The 17,354-nt window shown below is 32.8% G+C and overlaps 2 protein-coding genes across 2 annotated transcripts in view; one reads left to right on the top strand and one right to left on the bottom strand.

Annotated features, from left to right (window-relative positions):
- Nucleotides 1-1,398: 1,398 nt before the first annotated feature.
- LOC129788068 (uncharacterized) lies at nucleotides 1,399-5,281 on the bottom strand. Its single transcript, XM_055824062.1, has 3 exons — nucleotides 5,101-5,281; nucleotides 3,851-4,981; nucleotides 1,399-2,417 (listed from the first exon to the last, which is right to left on the bottom strand). The coding sequence occupies exons 1-3, from the start codon at nucleotides 5,144-5,146 to the stop codon at nucleotides 1,768-1,770; spliced, it is 1,827 nt and encodes a 608-aa protein (XP_055680037.1). The 5' UTR covers nucleotides 5,147-5,281; the 3' UTR covers nucleotides 1,399-1,767.
- Nucleotides 5,282-5,596: 315 nt separating this feature from the next.
- Nucleotides 5,597-17,354, top strand: part of LOC129788065 (3-hydroxy-3-methylglutaryl-coenzyme A reductase) — a 29,242-nt gene continuing 17,484 nt past the window's right edge. Inside the window, exon 1 of the mRNA XM_055824058.1 lies at nucleotides 5,597-6,408. The gene's annotated coding sequence lies outside the window, so the exon portion shown is untranslated. The remainder of the gene's footprint in view (nucleotides 6,409-17,354) is intronic.

Raw genomic sequence — 17,354 nt, 5'->3', positions numbered from 1 at the left:
TCAGTACTTTTAATTATTGATTTTTTTTCTTAAGATTGAATATTCAAAAAGTACTAAATTCTAGCCGAATAAATTCAAGCAGAATAAGTACTAAATTCAATAGTTAAAAGTACTAAATTCTAGTACAAAACGTAGTGAGTGCTCGGTGAAAATGTATACCTAATTACAATAGGAAAAGTACTAAATTTAAGCCAAAAAAGTACTAAATTGGATTTAACTTCTTTAGCTAGTATTTAGTACTTTTTATGGTGTTGCTCCTCAGTCTCTACTAATTTAAAACAAAAAATAAAGAAATGTTCGTCTGTTGAATATTTTGATTTCTTTGAGGAATCATCGGAATATTTTCAGTCAGATTTTCATTTCGGGTAATTATTTTTTTTTTAAGATTGGAGACAGAATCAATGCAGGATTGATTCCCAAGGATCAAGAAAGAGGAAAAACTGAAATTTTCAAGATTTTTTATTGCTCAAAAATATTTAAATTGTGCTCAAAGGAACCTTTAAAAATCGTTTTTAGTACCTTCAGCTCGCTAGACTGCTTACGATCCTTAAAGGCTTAACTCCAATTCAACTTCTTCTGGCTCAAAAGGAGCTGAAAAGTAATAAATTCCTTTATTCTAACAGTTTAAATTAATCAAATTATTTAATTTTATTATGAGCAGCTAGTTAGCTGAATAAGAATGATTTTTTGAACCTGGGGTAAAATGGTGAATTTTTGAGAGATAATTTTCCCTGAGTTCCGTGGAAATATTGGAAATTTCCCATGACAACGATCTTATAGGAAATTTTCCGAGCTACAACTTTGTCTCAGACGATTTTTCTCTATCTCAACGGGAAAATGCTTTTTCAGGCCATTTTCCAAACCCTTGCACTTTTACCGTTTTGCCCCAACCCATGGGGTAAAATGGTGAATTGCGTTTTCTGTTCCCTAATCTTAATTTAATGAAATTATTTTAGCAAGACACTATAATATCTATTGAGAATGAGAAGTTTGTGTACCCATTAAGACTTATTCCTTCCTTTTTCTGAAAAAAAATATTTAATGGTTTTTGGCTCCAAATAAAATTAATTTGTTAATTAAAAGATTTTTGATATTCTGTTAAAAAACTTTTAATATTTTAACGGTTTTTTTAAATTTCCTTAATAGTGTTTTTAAGACCTCTTAAAAACACTATTATTAAGACCTACTAACACTATTAACGCCTTTCCAAGACTTTTATCATCTTCCTGACTACTTTCTGAAACAACAAAATTCTTTATTTTTATTAAACGACTGTAGAATGATTTAAAAAAAAAACTCAACAGAACAAATCTTATTTTGAAGTTATTAGAAACTGAAAGATTTTTAACAGAATCGATCCCTTTAATTAAAAAATAAATAAAATTAAAACAAAAATAATTCTTTCGACAATAATCTTTATTGAATTTTGACGAACTTTTGTACAATCTACATACAAATTGTTAATTAATAATATTCTAAAGAGATTTCTTTTTTTTTTGTATATAAAAAAAATTCACATCTAATAGCTCAAGAATAAATGGACGGAATGTAATATGGACGGATTTGACGCTTGAGCTTGATCCTTCTGTCTTTTCTTGTTCTTAACGTTCTTAAAAAAAATCTGGCAGCACGGCCACCAAAATTCTTCATTCTACATTGTACAATTAGAATGAAATTCTTGAGATTCTCTGAGATTTAATTCTATTTTGTTGAAGGGAGATTTCTCTCCCTTTCCGGAGTACACGAATGAGTTTTGCAGGAAGGATTTTAGTGCGCTAGAAAGGCCGCTAGAGCTACAATTAGGAGGGTGGAAACATGAAGTGCAGGGGAGGTGCTCTTGTAGAAGTCCCAGTCGAAGATTTTGACGTAATTCTCGGAATTCATCCACGGATCTTCGCCATCGTCAAAGTGCATCGGACACTGATCACGCTCACGCTCGTACTCCGTCGCATCGATGGCCACCACGGCGCCCTCCGTGTAATTCCACGACGTCACATCCTGCCGGATGTCACAGAAGGCACCCACAGCCTGAGACATGAGGACACGATTGAGATCGGCGCGCTGGTACACCCAGCAGCGGTACTTGGACAACGGATCCAGGTCGTCGTAGGTGATGAGGTAGGACTTGAGGTTCTCCTTGAAGAAGCCAATGCACTTCATTTTGTAATCCGGATCCGAATAAATGTCCACCGGACGCCCCAAATGATCCACAGAGAGGCAATAATTCTCATCCACAGCCATTTCCTTCTGATCCGTATCGCAAACGGATAAATCCGAAATGTTCTGCTTGCAGTGAATGTCCGGACGCGGACTGAGGGTCACACCGCCCAAGATTCGCGTGACAAAGGGATGTTCTCCGCGTTGGGTGAAGTTGAATTTTCCCGCAACGGGACAACGCACTGGCACGGGATTTTTGGCTGTGAATGAAAATTTGGGAATTTACTTCAATAAAAGAAAAATATTTTAACGTTAGAAAATTAGACTTTTTTGACTTTAGAACATTTTTTAAAGAGCTTCCAATATAATTAATTTTTAAAAAAAAATCTCATTAAACATTAAGACTTTTCAGACATCTTTTTAAACTTGAAAGTTTTAAAGATTTTTTATTAGGTTAGAATTATTCGTATTAAGATTTATAAAGGCTAACTTAAAGATTTCGTAACGTTCTAAAAAAACATTTCAAAGAAACAAGAGGTTTTTCTTAAGGTTAGAATTTTCTATGGTCAATCACAAGCAGTTCTTCCTAACGTTAGAAATTTTTGCTTTAAAACTATTAAAAAAATAAATAAAACGAATTTTTAATTTGAAAGGGAAAGTCTTACTGTTAGATTTTTTTAAAGGAATCTTTAAGGTTAAAATTGTTAATAGGATATTGAAGCTATGTTGGAGATTCGGTCAATTTACAAATGTTGTGAGAGTCAAAACGCGGGATCTGACCTTTAGAAAATACTCTTTTATTACTTCTGCGACGTTTCGGAGCATTATTTCTCCTTCCTCAGGCAAAAAAGCCAAAAAGCCATGGTGATGAGAACCGTAATTGGTACAAAGTGGATGCAGAAAGTGAAAATCAATTTGACAAAAATACCCTCAATTATTAATGCCTGAGGAAGGAGAAATAAAGCTCCGAAACGTCGCAGAAATAATAAAAGAGTATTTTCTAAAGGTCAGATCCCGCGTTTTGACTCTCACAACATTTTCAAGCTAAGTAGATTTAAAAAGAGCTTAAAACGTTAGAAAATCCGAAATATTTTTAAACATTAGTAGTTCTTTAAAGATAATTTTTAACAATTAAAAATTTACGTTAGAATTTTTTAAATTGGTTTCAGAAGTTTTAGTTTCAGGAATAAAAAAAAAAGAATTTTTAAATTTAAGAAACTTTTTATGAACATTCAACGATTAAAAGAAAGTTTTAATAAAAAAATAATTTTAAGATATTTTCTTAGCGTTAGAAAAATTGAAAAAAAAGGTCTAACGTATAAAAAACTCATTCTTGCGGAAAGATTTCGTGTGGTAAGTTCTAAAAGGCAATATTTTATCAATTAAAAAAGTCTGAATAATATTTTTTTTCCTTAATTTTTAAAGACTTTGAACGTCAATAAACAATACGTTTGAATCTGCCGTTAGAAAATGTAAAATTATTTGATTTTCTTTAATCTGCTTGAGAATAATTCTTATAGGAATTTTACTATTAAATTTAAATTTAAATGGAACCTTAAAACTTGAGGAATTTTATTAAAAAAAATTCGGGTAGAAAATATCTAATTTTTAAGGATTAAAAAAGGAGTTATTTAACATAAGATTAAAAGGGAAGTTTAAGGACCTTTCAAATAAAAACAAAGAAGGTACTCACAGAGGAAGAGATCGTATCGCCACTGAACTCTATTCTTGAACTGCACCCACGAGCAGACTGTACTGAAGTCGTCAATGATGACGGCGACGCCCCTTCTGTAGCGGATAATGTTGTGATGTCGCGGCACAAAGTCAAAGCAGACGTAATCCTTCTGGCAACCATCCACAGTGAGACGAGCCATCATCACGCGCGTATCCCTCTGCTCACGACAAACGTAGATTGTTCTGCGGTATCGCGCCTTGTCCGGGTAGTACGTCTCAATGATGTGAGTCTCATTGATGAAGACATCTGCATCAATATTGGCCGTATTGATCCAATCTCCGCTAAAGTTTTGCGGCAAACGACATCCCGGAAGGACAACTTCGGCCTTCACGGGGGTAATTCGCATTCTTTCCGGAGACTTCTCGACTGTTTTGAGGGTGTTGCATTCAGCTGTTATTGACACGCCGATGTACAGATCATCGTCACGATTCTTCAGGAAGCACCTGTACTTCTCATCCTTTCGACTTTCCTTCGTATTGGCCACGGCAAAGTAGTGATTCTTCCCCACAAACCAATCCCCCAAGCAGCTGTACTCCACCACCCCGTTGAAAGTTCCCGTCATCCCCTTGCACTCCTTGTAGGTTATGTTGAACTTCTGATTGGTGATCAAGAATTGCGTTCCTGCTGTCTGGCAGGACTTTATCTGGGCATCGGGATTGTCACATTCACCCGTGAAACGGAAACGATTCTGATAGGCAAACTGCCACACGCCCTCGAGGGAGGAACGACAATTGATGGGGATGTAGTTCTCATTGAAGAGCGTTATCAGTTGCTGCTCTGCATTGATACCCTCACAGACACGCTCAATGGTGGGCTCCTCCCCAGGCTGGAGATTCACGCACGGAGATTCCACCTTCTCGAAGACATTCAGCGTCCGCGGGAGAGCCTTCAAGCAGTGATAGCATCCCTCGCGATCCTTAAAGATCAGCTGGTAATTGTTATCCTCATCCTTCATCATATTCACGCACAATCCCCGCTTGGACATTGTCGTGGCATCCAGAACCGTCAGCGTGGGCTTCCCGACTTCCCATGAGAACCACGATCCTCGCAGAATTAGCGGAATTGTACAGTTGCACTCCACCCTGGCACCTGCAAACAAGCAAATTGTCAGAATAGCGCCCACAGAGCCCCCAAATTGGGGAGTTTGGGGCACAAAGCCCCGATAGGGTGTGGCTGCCCCCAAAATGCTCCCTCAATTTCCCACTTACACAGATAACCTAGGATAATTATTGAACACCACACTAGTTTCTCCATTCTCCCCGAATACTTAGGCACACTAATTAACTAGCAAAATGCAGGGGAAATTCACAAAAAATTCATTTCTTTTGGAAATTGCGTTCTCGCCCCAAAATATTATCGAAAATGACACCTGTCAAAAAGTTTTTTGAATCATCAGAAAAAGACGTTATTTTTTTACGCGTAGGGGAATTTTTTACATTGCTTTCAGCGACTCCTAGCGGAGATTTCGCAAGAAGTTAAAAAGAAAATCTTCTGGTTTTGAAGGAAAAACCCCATTTTTGGCTTCGGGGGAAATCCTAGGAGCCCTGGGAGCATTCCAAAGGGCACAATGGAATTTCTATGATGAAAATTTGACGGAAAATCGCAAGAAAACTACTGTGCGAGTGAAAGAGAAACACGTACAATAAGGACAATAAGAGTAAGAAAATAGAGGTGAGAAGGCATGAGGGAATATACCTCCGTCTCACTTTCACTTCAACCAACGTGACATGTGTCAAAAAAGAAAATAAGAGGAGGAAAAAATTATAAAAACTCGATTAAAAAAAAGCGTGCAACGAATTTCGGGGGCCCATGTGCTGAAGAGTGCAGCTGGGGAGGCAACGATAGCTTCCCCCCACCAGCAATCAGCAGCTGAAGAGCCACGCAGTGTGTCTGGTGTGGATGGAGAGAGCCACCACCTGGCTCTCGTGGAATCGTCGTCTCTTGTGGTCAGTCTGAGTGCAACTTTCCGTGCGTCCGGAAGTCTCTTCTTGAGCCCCCACCCGTGTTGAGAGTTTTTTGAACGTAAAGTGCAACGGAGTGTGCAACGAAAAAGTCTCAAACTGTGCAGAATAAATCGCCTATCCTGCTTCTCCGGAAAAGAGATTTTCAGAACAAATAAAAGGAGTTTTACAGTTAATGGGTGATTTATCCGCCGCAGAGAGACCGAATGTGCTTCATCCTGGACATCCGTACGCCTCCGCCACGGTGACAATGTTTATGTAGCAAAAGTTTGGTGCGTGAAAGTTCTCGTCTTATTGGAAGCTCCACGACATTTCCCACGGGAAGATTACATAAGAGGGAAAAGCACGAGGAGGAAAAGAAGTTGAACAATCTCTGAACTTTAATCGTGTGACTCGAATTGCATCGCATTGTGAGAGAGACACGCTAAAAAGAAAGCCCCCAAACGGTGTGAGTGTGATACAAAAAAAAAATTAATTCTTCAGAGTGCTGCAAGAGATTGCAATTGAGGACAAGGACTCCAATCCCCAACAGACTGCCCAAGTCTCCGAGTCAAGGTGAGTTTGCCTTTCCGGAAAGGGCCTTTAAGTATCTCTCTTTCTCTCTTCATTCATTCATGTGCGATAATGATGAAATTCCTCGCAATCCCTGTGAAATGCCAAAGGGATTGACCACGACAATGGTTAAGCTCTTGTGGCCAGATGATCACGCCTTTGTTTCCCTCCCGTGGGTTGTCCCCTTAATTTATAGCTTATTGGCGTCTTGTGTGTTAAAATTTCGTAATTTAATAAGTCTCTTTTTTTTTGCTCCTCGTCTCGCGCTCATGAAACTTTCACCGTCGTCTCTTTGGGTAGCATAGCAACTATATTATGACTCTCTTGAAAGAGTTACGTGTTGAGCAAGTAAAATACAAAACTATTTTTCAATGTGCCTTCAAAAACAGCCCGCACCACCTCTCTGGACGGCTTGATGCCAAAGACGGTGCGAGAGATTGACCAAAAGAAGGAAATTTCAACGTCTTTCTCTCCCACAAAATACACGAGAGGAAAGGCCTTAATTTTCTCCTCTTTAGTAGCTCTAGTTTTTCCAAATTTAGCATTAATTCGCTTTTTTCCATGCGATTTTCTTCCGAGAAAATTAATTTGTGGGATTTTATTTTAATCCAATGGAGAGATCTTTCAGTTTGGGGGAAGAAGAAGGTCTCAATGTTCGCCAGAGTGTCTCCCACAGCCACAAAGATCTTGCGTAATGCGAAAAAGTGTCGTCAAAGAGATTTTTTTTCGATACAGATCTGTGATGAAAATTGTGGCGCTGTAGCCAGAAAAAAGAAAGAAAATGGTACAAAATTGATAAAATTCGTATAAATAATTCAAAGTTATTATTTTTTTTAGTTATGAAAGACTTTTCGGTTTAAAATGAATTTATTTGTAATAAAATCTTTAGATTAGATTTGTAGTTTTTAAAAGAATTTAACCTTAGGAGTAACGGGGTCATTTAGTTCACACTAGAAGATTAAAATCGTTACTTCTTTCGAAATACGAATTATAGTTCTTTTCTTCTTTTTAATTTAGTTAGGTAATATTTATTTCTTACTGAACGTACTGAACCTTATCAAAACTAAAAGTTTTTTTTTTACAAATTTTTCCTGTCACACGTTAGAAATTCAATTGACACAAATTTTAATGAAAATGAAAATATAATGTCAACCATTGAAAATTTTGGGATAAAACGAGAAATATCAGAAATTTTTTAGGATAAAATTTCAAACGTTTCTTTAAAGATAAAATGGGAAAGCCAGAAATTTGCGGATAGAATGTCAATCGTTAGATATTTTAGGATAAGATGGAAACGTCAAACATTCTGAAATAAAATATAATATCCTAGAAAGGGATAATTGTAAATCAGATAGAAACTTATTTTGCTAGAATTAAGTGGGAAAGAAAGGAGAATTAATAACGGACAAATTAATTATTCAATTGTAATTTAATATTTAAAAATGTTGATAAAAAATATAAAGAAATAATTCAATATCAGAAAATAAAAAGTTACGACATTTTGCGTTTTATGATTTTCCGTGACATAATTTTTCGGATATTTGTTCCTCCTTCCTCAGGTACCTAATCTAATAGGTGATTAGATCAAGAAATTTTTTACACAAAATATTTATTTTAATTTAGCATTATTATTCATTTCTCTCGATAAATGTTTTTCTCCACAAAATACAAAAGAATCAACACAAAATAAATAATAATTAAGTCAAAATTATGCTAGTTTCTGTGTTAAAAAAAAACATAAGAACTTTTAATTTCAATATATACTTTTTTTATTTCCAAGCAAATATAGGAAATTGCACACAAAGACAATTTTTCTTCGATTTCATTTCACTCATTTGTAATACTTTTTGTACACCTAATTGCTCTATATAGGTTTACTATTGAATTTAATACATTTATTTAAGTAAGTAGGTAATTCTCCTTTGGCATTTTTCAAGGTTACTTCCATGTGAATAAAGAATACAAAATTAGAATAATAAATTTTATTCCAAAAAAGGGTTTGATTTAAGAAATAAATTAAGATTAAGAATAATTTCATTTATCTTGATCTTTTGATTTTTATTGACATTTTATTAGAGACTTAGGGGGGCGCTAATTTCACATTATTACTTTATTATTAGATTGATAAGACTGATAATACTTTTGGAAGAATCACCAAAAGTTCAAAGATCTCAAGGTAAAGTCTGAAGTAATAAAAAAGATTGTCTCATACTTTTTTTATTTGAATTTATTTTTATTAATTTGTGGTATCGTGTTCCAATTAATTGATATCTTTTCTTCACTTCAAAGTACCTGTATGACCTGTACCTAATGCCTATTTCTTCAAATTTACAACATAATGACAAAATGAATTAGGACAGTGTGTCTTTCTAATTGATAATTATCTCTCAATTTCCTCAATTATAAATATAAAAAGGTTTATTTTAAGATGGTTCACTTGGAAAAAAATTCGCACAAGTTCTATGGAATTAGCAACGTTAATCTTTTAATTCTTATAGCGAATTGCAGTGATTTTTTTTTGAGCAATTAGTCGCTGTATTCAAGTTCAATTTGGGGAATTTATTTAACAAACTTTCATCCTCAAGTTCACCTTGTAAGCTCGTGGATTTCTTTTTGTACATCCCTCTTGTTTTATTGCTAATTAAGCTTCTTTTTATGATTAAAATTGTGTGAGTACATTGTAGTTATTATGTTCATTTTGCTCAATAAAAAGTTGCAGACAATGTTAATTATTTGGCGCATGTTTTAATTTATTTACTTACGCTGAAGGAATTAAAAAGAAAAAAAATCAAGTCAAAGTGAATCGCGCACAGACGTTTGAGAAAAAGCTCGTAATTCAAGCTCACGGAGAGGTATTTTCAAACAAGAACTATTTATTTTATTAATGTACGTTTGTGCAGTAAAAGTAATTGTACAAGAAACTTCCCTAAAATTGGGGATAATGTCATTTGAATTTCACGGCTGTTTTACACGTGGACACGCGAATGAACTTTAATGAGCTTTTTTTTTAAAGGTTTTTTTTAAGCTTCTTCTTCTTCTCTCAGTAACATAAACCGCAATGATGAGGGAAGAAAGATACTTAAATTAGCGATTTAATAAGAGAATTAATTGGCAATGAAAGTGAATAATTTCTTTATTTTTTTTCTCTCTTATCATTAAATCATTATATTGTGTTGTGTGGGTGTTGTAAAATAATATTTGATGTTGCCGATGGACAGAGGAGGAACATACGATAAATTGCCCCCAAATGAAGAAATACCAAACATAATAAAAAAAAAGTCCCAAAGAGAGCTTTTAATTTGATTGTGTGGCGCATACAAAAAAGAGAAAGAGAAGGAGGAAAAGGTGCGCGAACACACATGAATTTCAAATGAGCAAAAGAAAGTGAAAATTGCAGATGGTTCAATGCGGAGGTTGTGGAAGAGGCTTCAAACAAAATGCGTTAGTATCGGTATAAGAAAAATTTATTATTATAATTCTGGTGTGTCTATTGCACAAAAAAAAGAGATTTATACGGTTGCAAAATCATTTGGAGAGCTCCCCGCCAAGAAAGAGAGAATGAAAGAAGTTGGATGAAAAGGAAAGTGATTCGCTTTGAAGGCACAATGGCCTGAGAGTTTGTAGTTTTTTTTTATGCTGGAAGAGAGTATGAAATCTTGGTTGAGTTTTTTGTATGAAAAAGAAGGTTGATCTTGACTTTTCTCCAGCAGCGGAAAGAAAATAATAATATAACCATTTCACGATCATGCGCTTGGTGAAAAGATCGTGAAATGAGGAAAGGAAGAAAAAAAAGCAAAACCGCGGTAATTTCGATAGGGCAAATCAGACGAGAGAAATTATTGGGAATTAGATACGTTTGATTTCAAATTTCTTATTTTTTTTTTTTTTTGAAATTATCTCCACAAAAATAGGTACAAGGTTAGCTTTATTTTCCACCAAACCCTCATATTCAAAACATATTTTCATATAAACAATTTTTCCGCGAGATTTTCACCAACTGTGGGATGACCTTTTGAAAAAATATAGCTATATTAAATTTCTAGTTCCGCATTAATTTTCCGTGAGGGTTTTCAGCTGATGTGAAAAATTTGTTTACACCAATTTTTTTTTGAGTAGGTAATCCAAAAATTAGGTCAATCTCACGCAGCAACAGGTCTTCCATAATGTTTGAGAATAAGCAGTTTATGTACGAAGAAACAGGGAAACCAAGACTGTGAGGACAAATTCAAATTCTTGCCTTGGAGAGTTTTTCATTGAATTAATATAGACTAAATATTTAATCTGAAAAACCCTTAAAGAGGAAAATAAATATTTCACGAGGAAGATATTTCTTGGGTTTTATGTCATCGTTAGAAATTTTGAGTTGTACCAAAATAACGTTAGAATTATGTAATAGTGTTATAGATACAAAGTTTGGGGTTTCTGAGATTTAAACTTAAGTAGAAATCCCAGAAAAGTATAAGCAAACGTTAGAAAATATGGGATGAAATATCCAACGTTAAAAATTGAAATTTTGGAAATTCATTTGTGAATCATTGAAAAACATGAGATTTTTATTTCACAAAATTACGTTACAATCTAAGAACTAGGCTTTTAGTTTTAAAGAGTTTCAGAATATTTGGAAAATACTTAAAACTGAGCAGTAAAATAAAAACAAAAAATACTATTCTTCATGTTAATGAACGATACGTTAGAAATTGACTTTTCCTAAAGTCTTATCTACCCTGACTTGAAAGAGTAACTTTGAGTGTTAAATATTACGTCAATGAATGGAGATTTTGTCCAATTAATATGTAGCCGAAAGAGCCCCCACATATTGGATAAAATTTTCATTGCTGCTCTGTCACATCAGACGACTTTTTTTTATTTATATATTCCCTTCTTTTTTTTCACCTCTGTGGTCTGCGGTTATGCAAAAATTTTTATCGAGTCACAACATGGTGCAAAAGAAGTATAAATAAGAAAGAGAAAGAATGGATAAAAAATTCATGAAGAGGTCTTTCATAATAATATGAATGGTAAATATAACAGGAAAAAAAATATTTTGGTTGATTTTTTCTCGCAGATGTGAAAAAGAGAAGAAAATAGATGAAAATTAGGGAGGAAAAACTATATAATGTGGGAAAAAGAAAAAAAAATAGACAGAAAGAAAGAGAGAGAAATATATTTTTTGTTTTGTAACAAAATAATCAGACCTTTCAATAAAAATAATAATTTATTGAATTGTAATGCCTGTTTATGCAATTGTGCACAACAATGTTAACCGATTAATATGTAATGATATACTTACGCTTTTTCTCGTATTTGTGTTTATAAAATTAAATTTTTGTTGTTGTTCAAACCATTCATAATGTTTTGATTTAATTTTTCTCTTTGCTAATCTTTATTACATTTTCTTCATTAAAAAGGTTTCCCTTTAATTTAAATTCGAACTTATCAATAAAAGATCATCTTTTGGGTTGTTTGGTGGAATCACGGAAAGTGACACACTTCAACGATGATGATGATAAAAGTGTGAGGAGGAATGGCAAATATGACTAAAATGAAAGTGAAACTTGGCGCGCGTCTCTTTGTGGATTTTTTTTTCAAAATGATCTTTGTATCGGTGAGAAAAGTCATCAATGAAGATGTAATATGAAGGTTAATAACATCTGGTGATATCACAATGAAGGGAAAAAAAAATGTCATTGATTTTATGTTGATTGAACTGATACCAGTTTTTGTGTCACAATTGAAATTCATAGACTAGGTCGAGGTTTTCTTCCTAACCAAGATCTTTTTTATTTCGAAAAGAGTTTTATTAGGTTTATGGAATTTTTGTGGCATCAATTTCCGTTCTAATTTGCATTAAAAAATGATTTTTTTTGCTATCATAATTTTCTGATTTTGTGGACCAAATAGAACAATTGATAGAGACCTGGATTCTCATTCAAAAGAACGCGGGTTCAAGTCTTTGGCGGATTTTTTTTTCTTCTTTGTTTAGAAAGCTACGGAGTGATTAATCAATTCTATAGTCTTGACAGCAAAATTTACAGAGAATTAGAGAGACAAGATGGAGCCCTCATAATGAAATTTTTATGCCACAATATTTCATTTATATTTTATTTTCTCCTACAAACAGTTGCCGTAACCAATATAATACCTGCCAAAGAAGAGAAAAAAAACATCGCAATATTTTTATGGGAATTTGGTGTTAAATATTTCTCCTACAATCTTTTCTCTTTCAACATCATCGCAACTTTGTCTCTTTGCCCCTTGTATACCTACTGAAAAATATCACGAAAGATTGTAAAATTGTGATCACAAATTTCTTAACGTGTGACGATGCTCGGTCATTTTTATTTATTTTATTGTTCATCTCTGTGAAATTTTTTTTGTACATTATGTACAAGAAAAGAGAGACACTAAATATGGGATTCTGGGGGATGATTTTGCAATCCTTCCAAGGTTAATTAGCATGAGGTGAGAGTGGGCAAAACCATCTCGCACTTTGTGCCGAAATATCGCCATTTTTTACGTCATACAATTAAAAAAGAGCCTACAAAAGTTTTTTTTGTGAACTTTCGCTTCGCTTCTTTTATAGTTTTGTGATTTTTCTGTGAAATCACGTGGAAATGTATGTTTTAATGGTGATTTCTGGCAATTGCTCTGCTTTTTGGGTCAATTTTTTTTTGTTTACAAAATTGATTTTTATGGAAAAATTTTCAAAGAAATCATATTTTGTCATTTGATTGCTCCACATTTTTTTTCGATTTAATCTTGATAAGTTTTTGTTGTAAAATATTAATATCATTAATTATTGATCTCTCATTCGTATTAGTTTAATATTTCGTAAAGAAATTGGTAGTCGAGTGTTAGTTATGTAAAAGTGGCTCAGTTTAGGTCTCTGGATCTCTGGAAATTCAATAATATTCTTTATTCCAACAGTTTAAAAAATTTACTTTATATTCTTGTTGAAAAAAACTTCTTATCATCATCAGTTTCATGGAAGTTCAAGCTCCGGCTGGGTTTAAAAAAAACTCCTTTACTTGAGAATAAAAAGCTAATTTAGATGTTTTACCAAAAGAAAATTCTATTCTACGTTGTTGAAAACTATTCTGAGAAATTGAGATGCTTTTTATTATTCAAACAATAAGAAAATTTCCTCTTTTTTTTTGCTAATTCTGTACACCTTTATTACGCAAATAAATTCTTAATGTGGGAATAATGAAAAAAGAAATTAACTCAACTCCTTGTTATGAATTGTTAAGTATCGCAAAATGTTGCCATTCTTTTCTATAAAAAGAAGTATTTTCTTGCAAAATGGATTTACATGCAAATTCTTGCTGAATTGCTAAACAGCATAATGTATATTGAGAGTTTAAGAGCTGAAGATTCTCATTTCTCACCTTGATGATCTTTTTGTTGATGATCTTTAGAGAAAGAAAGACATTTACATGCGGTCTTTTGTGCCACTGTCAATGCTGAATTTGCAAAAAATGTTATTCATTGTGCAGATTTTTTTAACTCACAAAAAGCTCTGAGAAATTTTTGCTGAATTTGTTCGACAATTGAGGGTATTTCGGGGTATCGATGAATTCTAATTAGTATACCTATACTTTTCTACAAAGTATTTTTGGACTAGAAGTTATTGAAAGATTTTTTTAAAGAAGCAAAAAAGTGCAATGAGCTGCATAAACGACGCACACGTTCCAAGATCAAAGCTCTTTAGGTTGTTGCTTTTTATTAGTTGATGTTCCTTTTGATTAGAAGTCAATGTCATTTTGTGGTATAAAATTGCATTGGTTGGTCTTTTATTTTCTTAAACTTCACCTCTTTTGTAAAATTAAGTAAAAAAAAGAACATTAAGACACGTGAGTTGTCGTCTCAGAGTTTTCTTTTTTTTTTGTTACCTCCATAATGATGTCTTGGTTGAAAGGCGAAGGTTAAACTTAATTGCAGCTCTATTGTTTTGTTGCAATTTTGATTAAGAGATAAAATAACAATCAAAGATGTATTATTTTCACTGAAGATATTTCAATTAATAGTGTCGAGGATTAGTGAATTTATATGACATTGTTAAGGGACTGAAAGAATTGATTTTATGGGTGTTCTTGGAGTAGTTTAGTGAACTTTTCATCTTAAGATTTTGTAGAGGAAAGTTCTTTTTTTTTTAAGTATTTGAGTGATGAATTTTTTAAATTAAGATTTGAAAGAAAATTCTTAAGCCAATCCCTCTTTTTTTTTCTAAGAGCTTTCGGGGTCTTTGATTAATGGAATAATTACAATTTAATGTTGAGAAGTAGACTTAGGAAAAGATAAGTCATAACTACATTTTCTCTCAACTTGTGAAATAAAAGAAATTCTTATAAAGGAAAATGCGTATGAAGGATGGCCTCAAAAAATGTTTAAAAGAATAAATAGGGTCAGGAATTGTGCAAACAAACGAGTCATCAATGGGATTCGAACTCACAACTGTTGAAATATGAAAAATTAGAACACTCTTACCAATTGCACTAATTAAATGTTTAATAAATCAATAAGAATGCTAGTTAAATATTTATTAAGCCGAATTAATTAAATTTCAATTAGAACTAACTGTATTGAGACAAACTTGAGAATAGAAGCTTCTTGTAAGACATGCAAGGCTCCAAAATTTGATATTCTTAAAACATCCGTATATGATGTAATTTGTTAATGGCACATGTCATGCTTTTATGCCTAAATTTGCAATTTTTCACCAACTCTTCTGGCATTTTTTGTTGTTGGAGTATTTATTATTCCAATCATTGAAGGAAGTAATTATTCTGTCAAATAAAACATGAGTTTTCTCACCTGAATTTAAAACATTTATATGTATTTTTTTACTTATAAAATAACCCAAAAGTGTTGACAAAAGAATGTGCGAAATGTGGAGAGAATTTACCTTCAAAACTCAGAATATTCCTCTGTGTGTGTCTATGGAAAATGAATGGAAATGCCTGAATAATTTTATTTAAATTGGTCAAAGAATAAATTGTTTTAAAAAGATGTTTGGGGTTGGCAAATATACCTTCAATGTATTTTTTTTAAAGTAAATATAAGGAAGTGTCTCGCGGTGAATCCCAATTTATTCCCAATAAAATCTGTTTCTATGGAAGAAAATTTTCTTCTTCTAAATTCTATTTTTGGAACTGTGGATTTTCATTCAAAAATTCAATGATAAAGAGGCTTTTGTTGGCAAAGAGAAAACATCCTCCTCAGTTTTGTCTTCTTCTCTATTTCACATTAGCAATAGTTTTTTTTTTTATATAGGTACCTTCTTTTTTTCTCGTCTTGGAGTATGTTTCAATAATTTATTAGCATTAACAATAATGCGTTAAAACAAATATGTAAATGTACATAAAACAAAACTAAGAGATTTTTGCGCCAAGACCTCGATTATGTAAGTCTATGAAATATTATGTAGGTATATAGTTTGTGTGCTAATAGATTGGAGCAGAGCAGTCATAAGTAAGTAGATATTGAGAAGTTCACGAAATTTTTCTTTTGATGTTAATGCACAAGAAATGAGAATTTTCTCGAAAGGAAAATGCACTCTTTGAGTATTTTATCTGGGAGATTTTCTCTCTTTCTCTTCATTGAAAAAATGTATATAGGTAGGTTTTTACTGTGTTTGTGGATCAATTTTAAAAATAGAAGATATGTTGGGCAAATATGGGCGCAATGATGGAAGATATAGCCTCGTTTGAAATTTTTATTTATTTAACCAATTGATCATGGAACAGGTTTCCAATGCCTTTGAAAAAAAACCTATGAAAAAAAAAGATTTCTCACAGTCGCATAAGAGAAGATAATGCGCTACCTATGCTAATTCACCTGCTTTTCAACCTAATCAACTTTTTCCGAAAAAATTTCCAATTTTTATATACCTTCATTGGAAATTTCCTAATCAAAGGGCCTAAATATCTTGCTATAAGACTAATCTGTGATGTTTGAGTGCTCAATTTTGTATATTTAAAAGCAGATTGAGCACGAAAGGTATATAGATAAGGAAATACATATAATGTTGATTTCAACATACAACATTTTTTTTCTTGAGACGGGAGCTTTGTTGCAGTAGAAATTAAATTAAAAATAAAATTATCCAGGTTCCTAAATAATTCATTACATTGATTAAAAATTCATTCAATTACTCGAAGCTATTTGTTATCATTTAAGTGACTAAAGTGTGGGAAAAGGTATACGAATGCACATTTCATTCTAAATTAAGAGATTAAGAAAAGCTTTTTGAAGATTTGATGAAGCTTTTTCCACAATAAATCCCTTTAAAAATCCTCCATAAATGAAAAGTTATTTAGATTTGAAGCTTTGCACTGAAGAAGTTAATGATCTTATGCAATATTAAATATGAAGAATACAAAGCACTTCTCATAACAGACATTGAAGTTATTAAAGAAAAAAAAAGAACATTAAATTCATTTGGTTTATATAATCGAATGGTTTTATCATGAAATTAAGGTTTTTTATGTGAAAGAAGTGTTCAAACATACACTGAATATAATAAAAAAAATGTCTATGAATAGCTTCTGGAAAATTTTGCAATCCTCCTGCTTAAATAACAATAGATGAGGGAATTATAAAAGAGACTCACTTCTTGGGCACCTTTCTACCTCTATTAATAAAATATACAATCATTTTTCTGAAGAGGAAAGACATAGAGAAAAAGAAGCATTTACAAATGAGGGGGAAAAGTGAAGCTAAAACACCTCGAGATTGATAAACAAAACGCCTTTGGAAAATATCTCTGTGCTAGATTTTTTTTTGGTACGAGTTAAGGTGATTCGTTAATGAGGGGAGGGTGTTGAATTATTGGGAAATTTTATTTCTTTTTGAATTTCTGCGTTTTGAATCGCAATTAAACGCCGGTTCTAAATGAAGTGATTTATTGATTGGGAAAAGCTGCAACATTTCATAACAAATGACGATCG

Source organism: Lutzomyia longipalpis, chromosome 1, assembly GCF_024334085.1.
Source record: "Lutzomyia longipalpis isolate SR_M1_2022 chromosome 1, ASM2433408v1".
Taxonomy (NCBI): domain Eukaryota; kingdom Metazoa; phylum Arthropoda; class Insecta; order Diptera; family Psychodidae; genus Lutzomyia; species Lutzomyia longipalpis.
The sequence above is the reverse complement of the archived record's forward strand: the minus strand, read 5'-3'. Positions and strand labels throughout refer to the sequence as shown.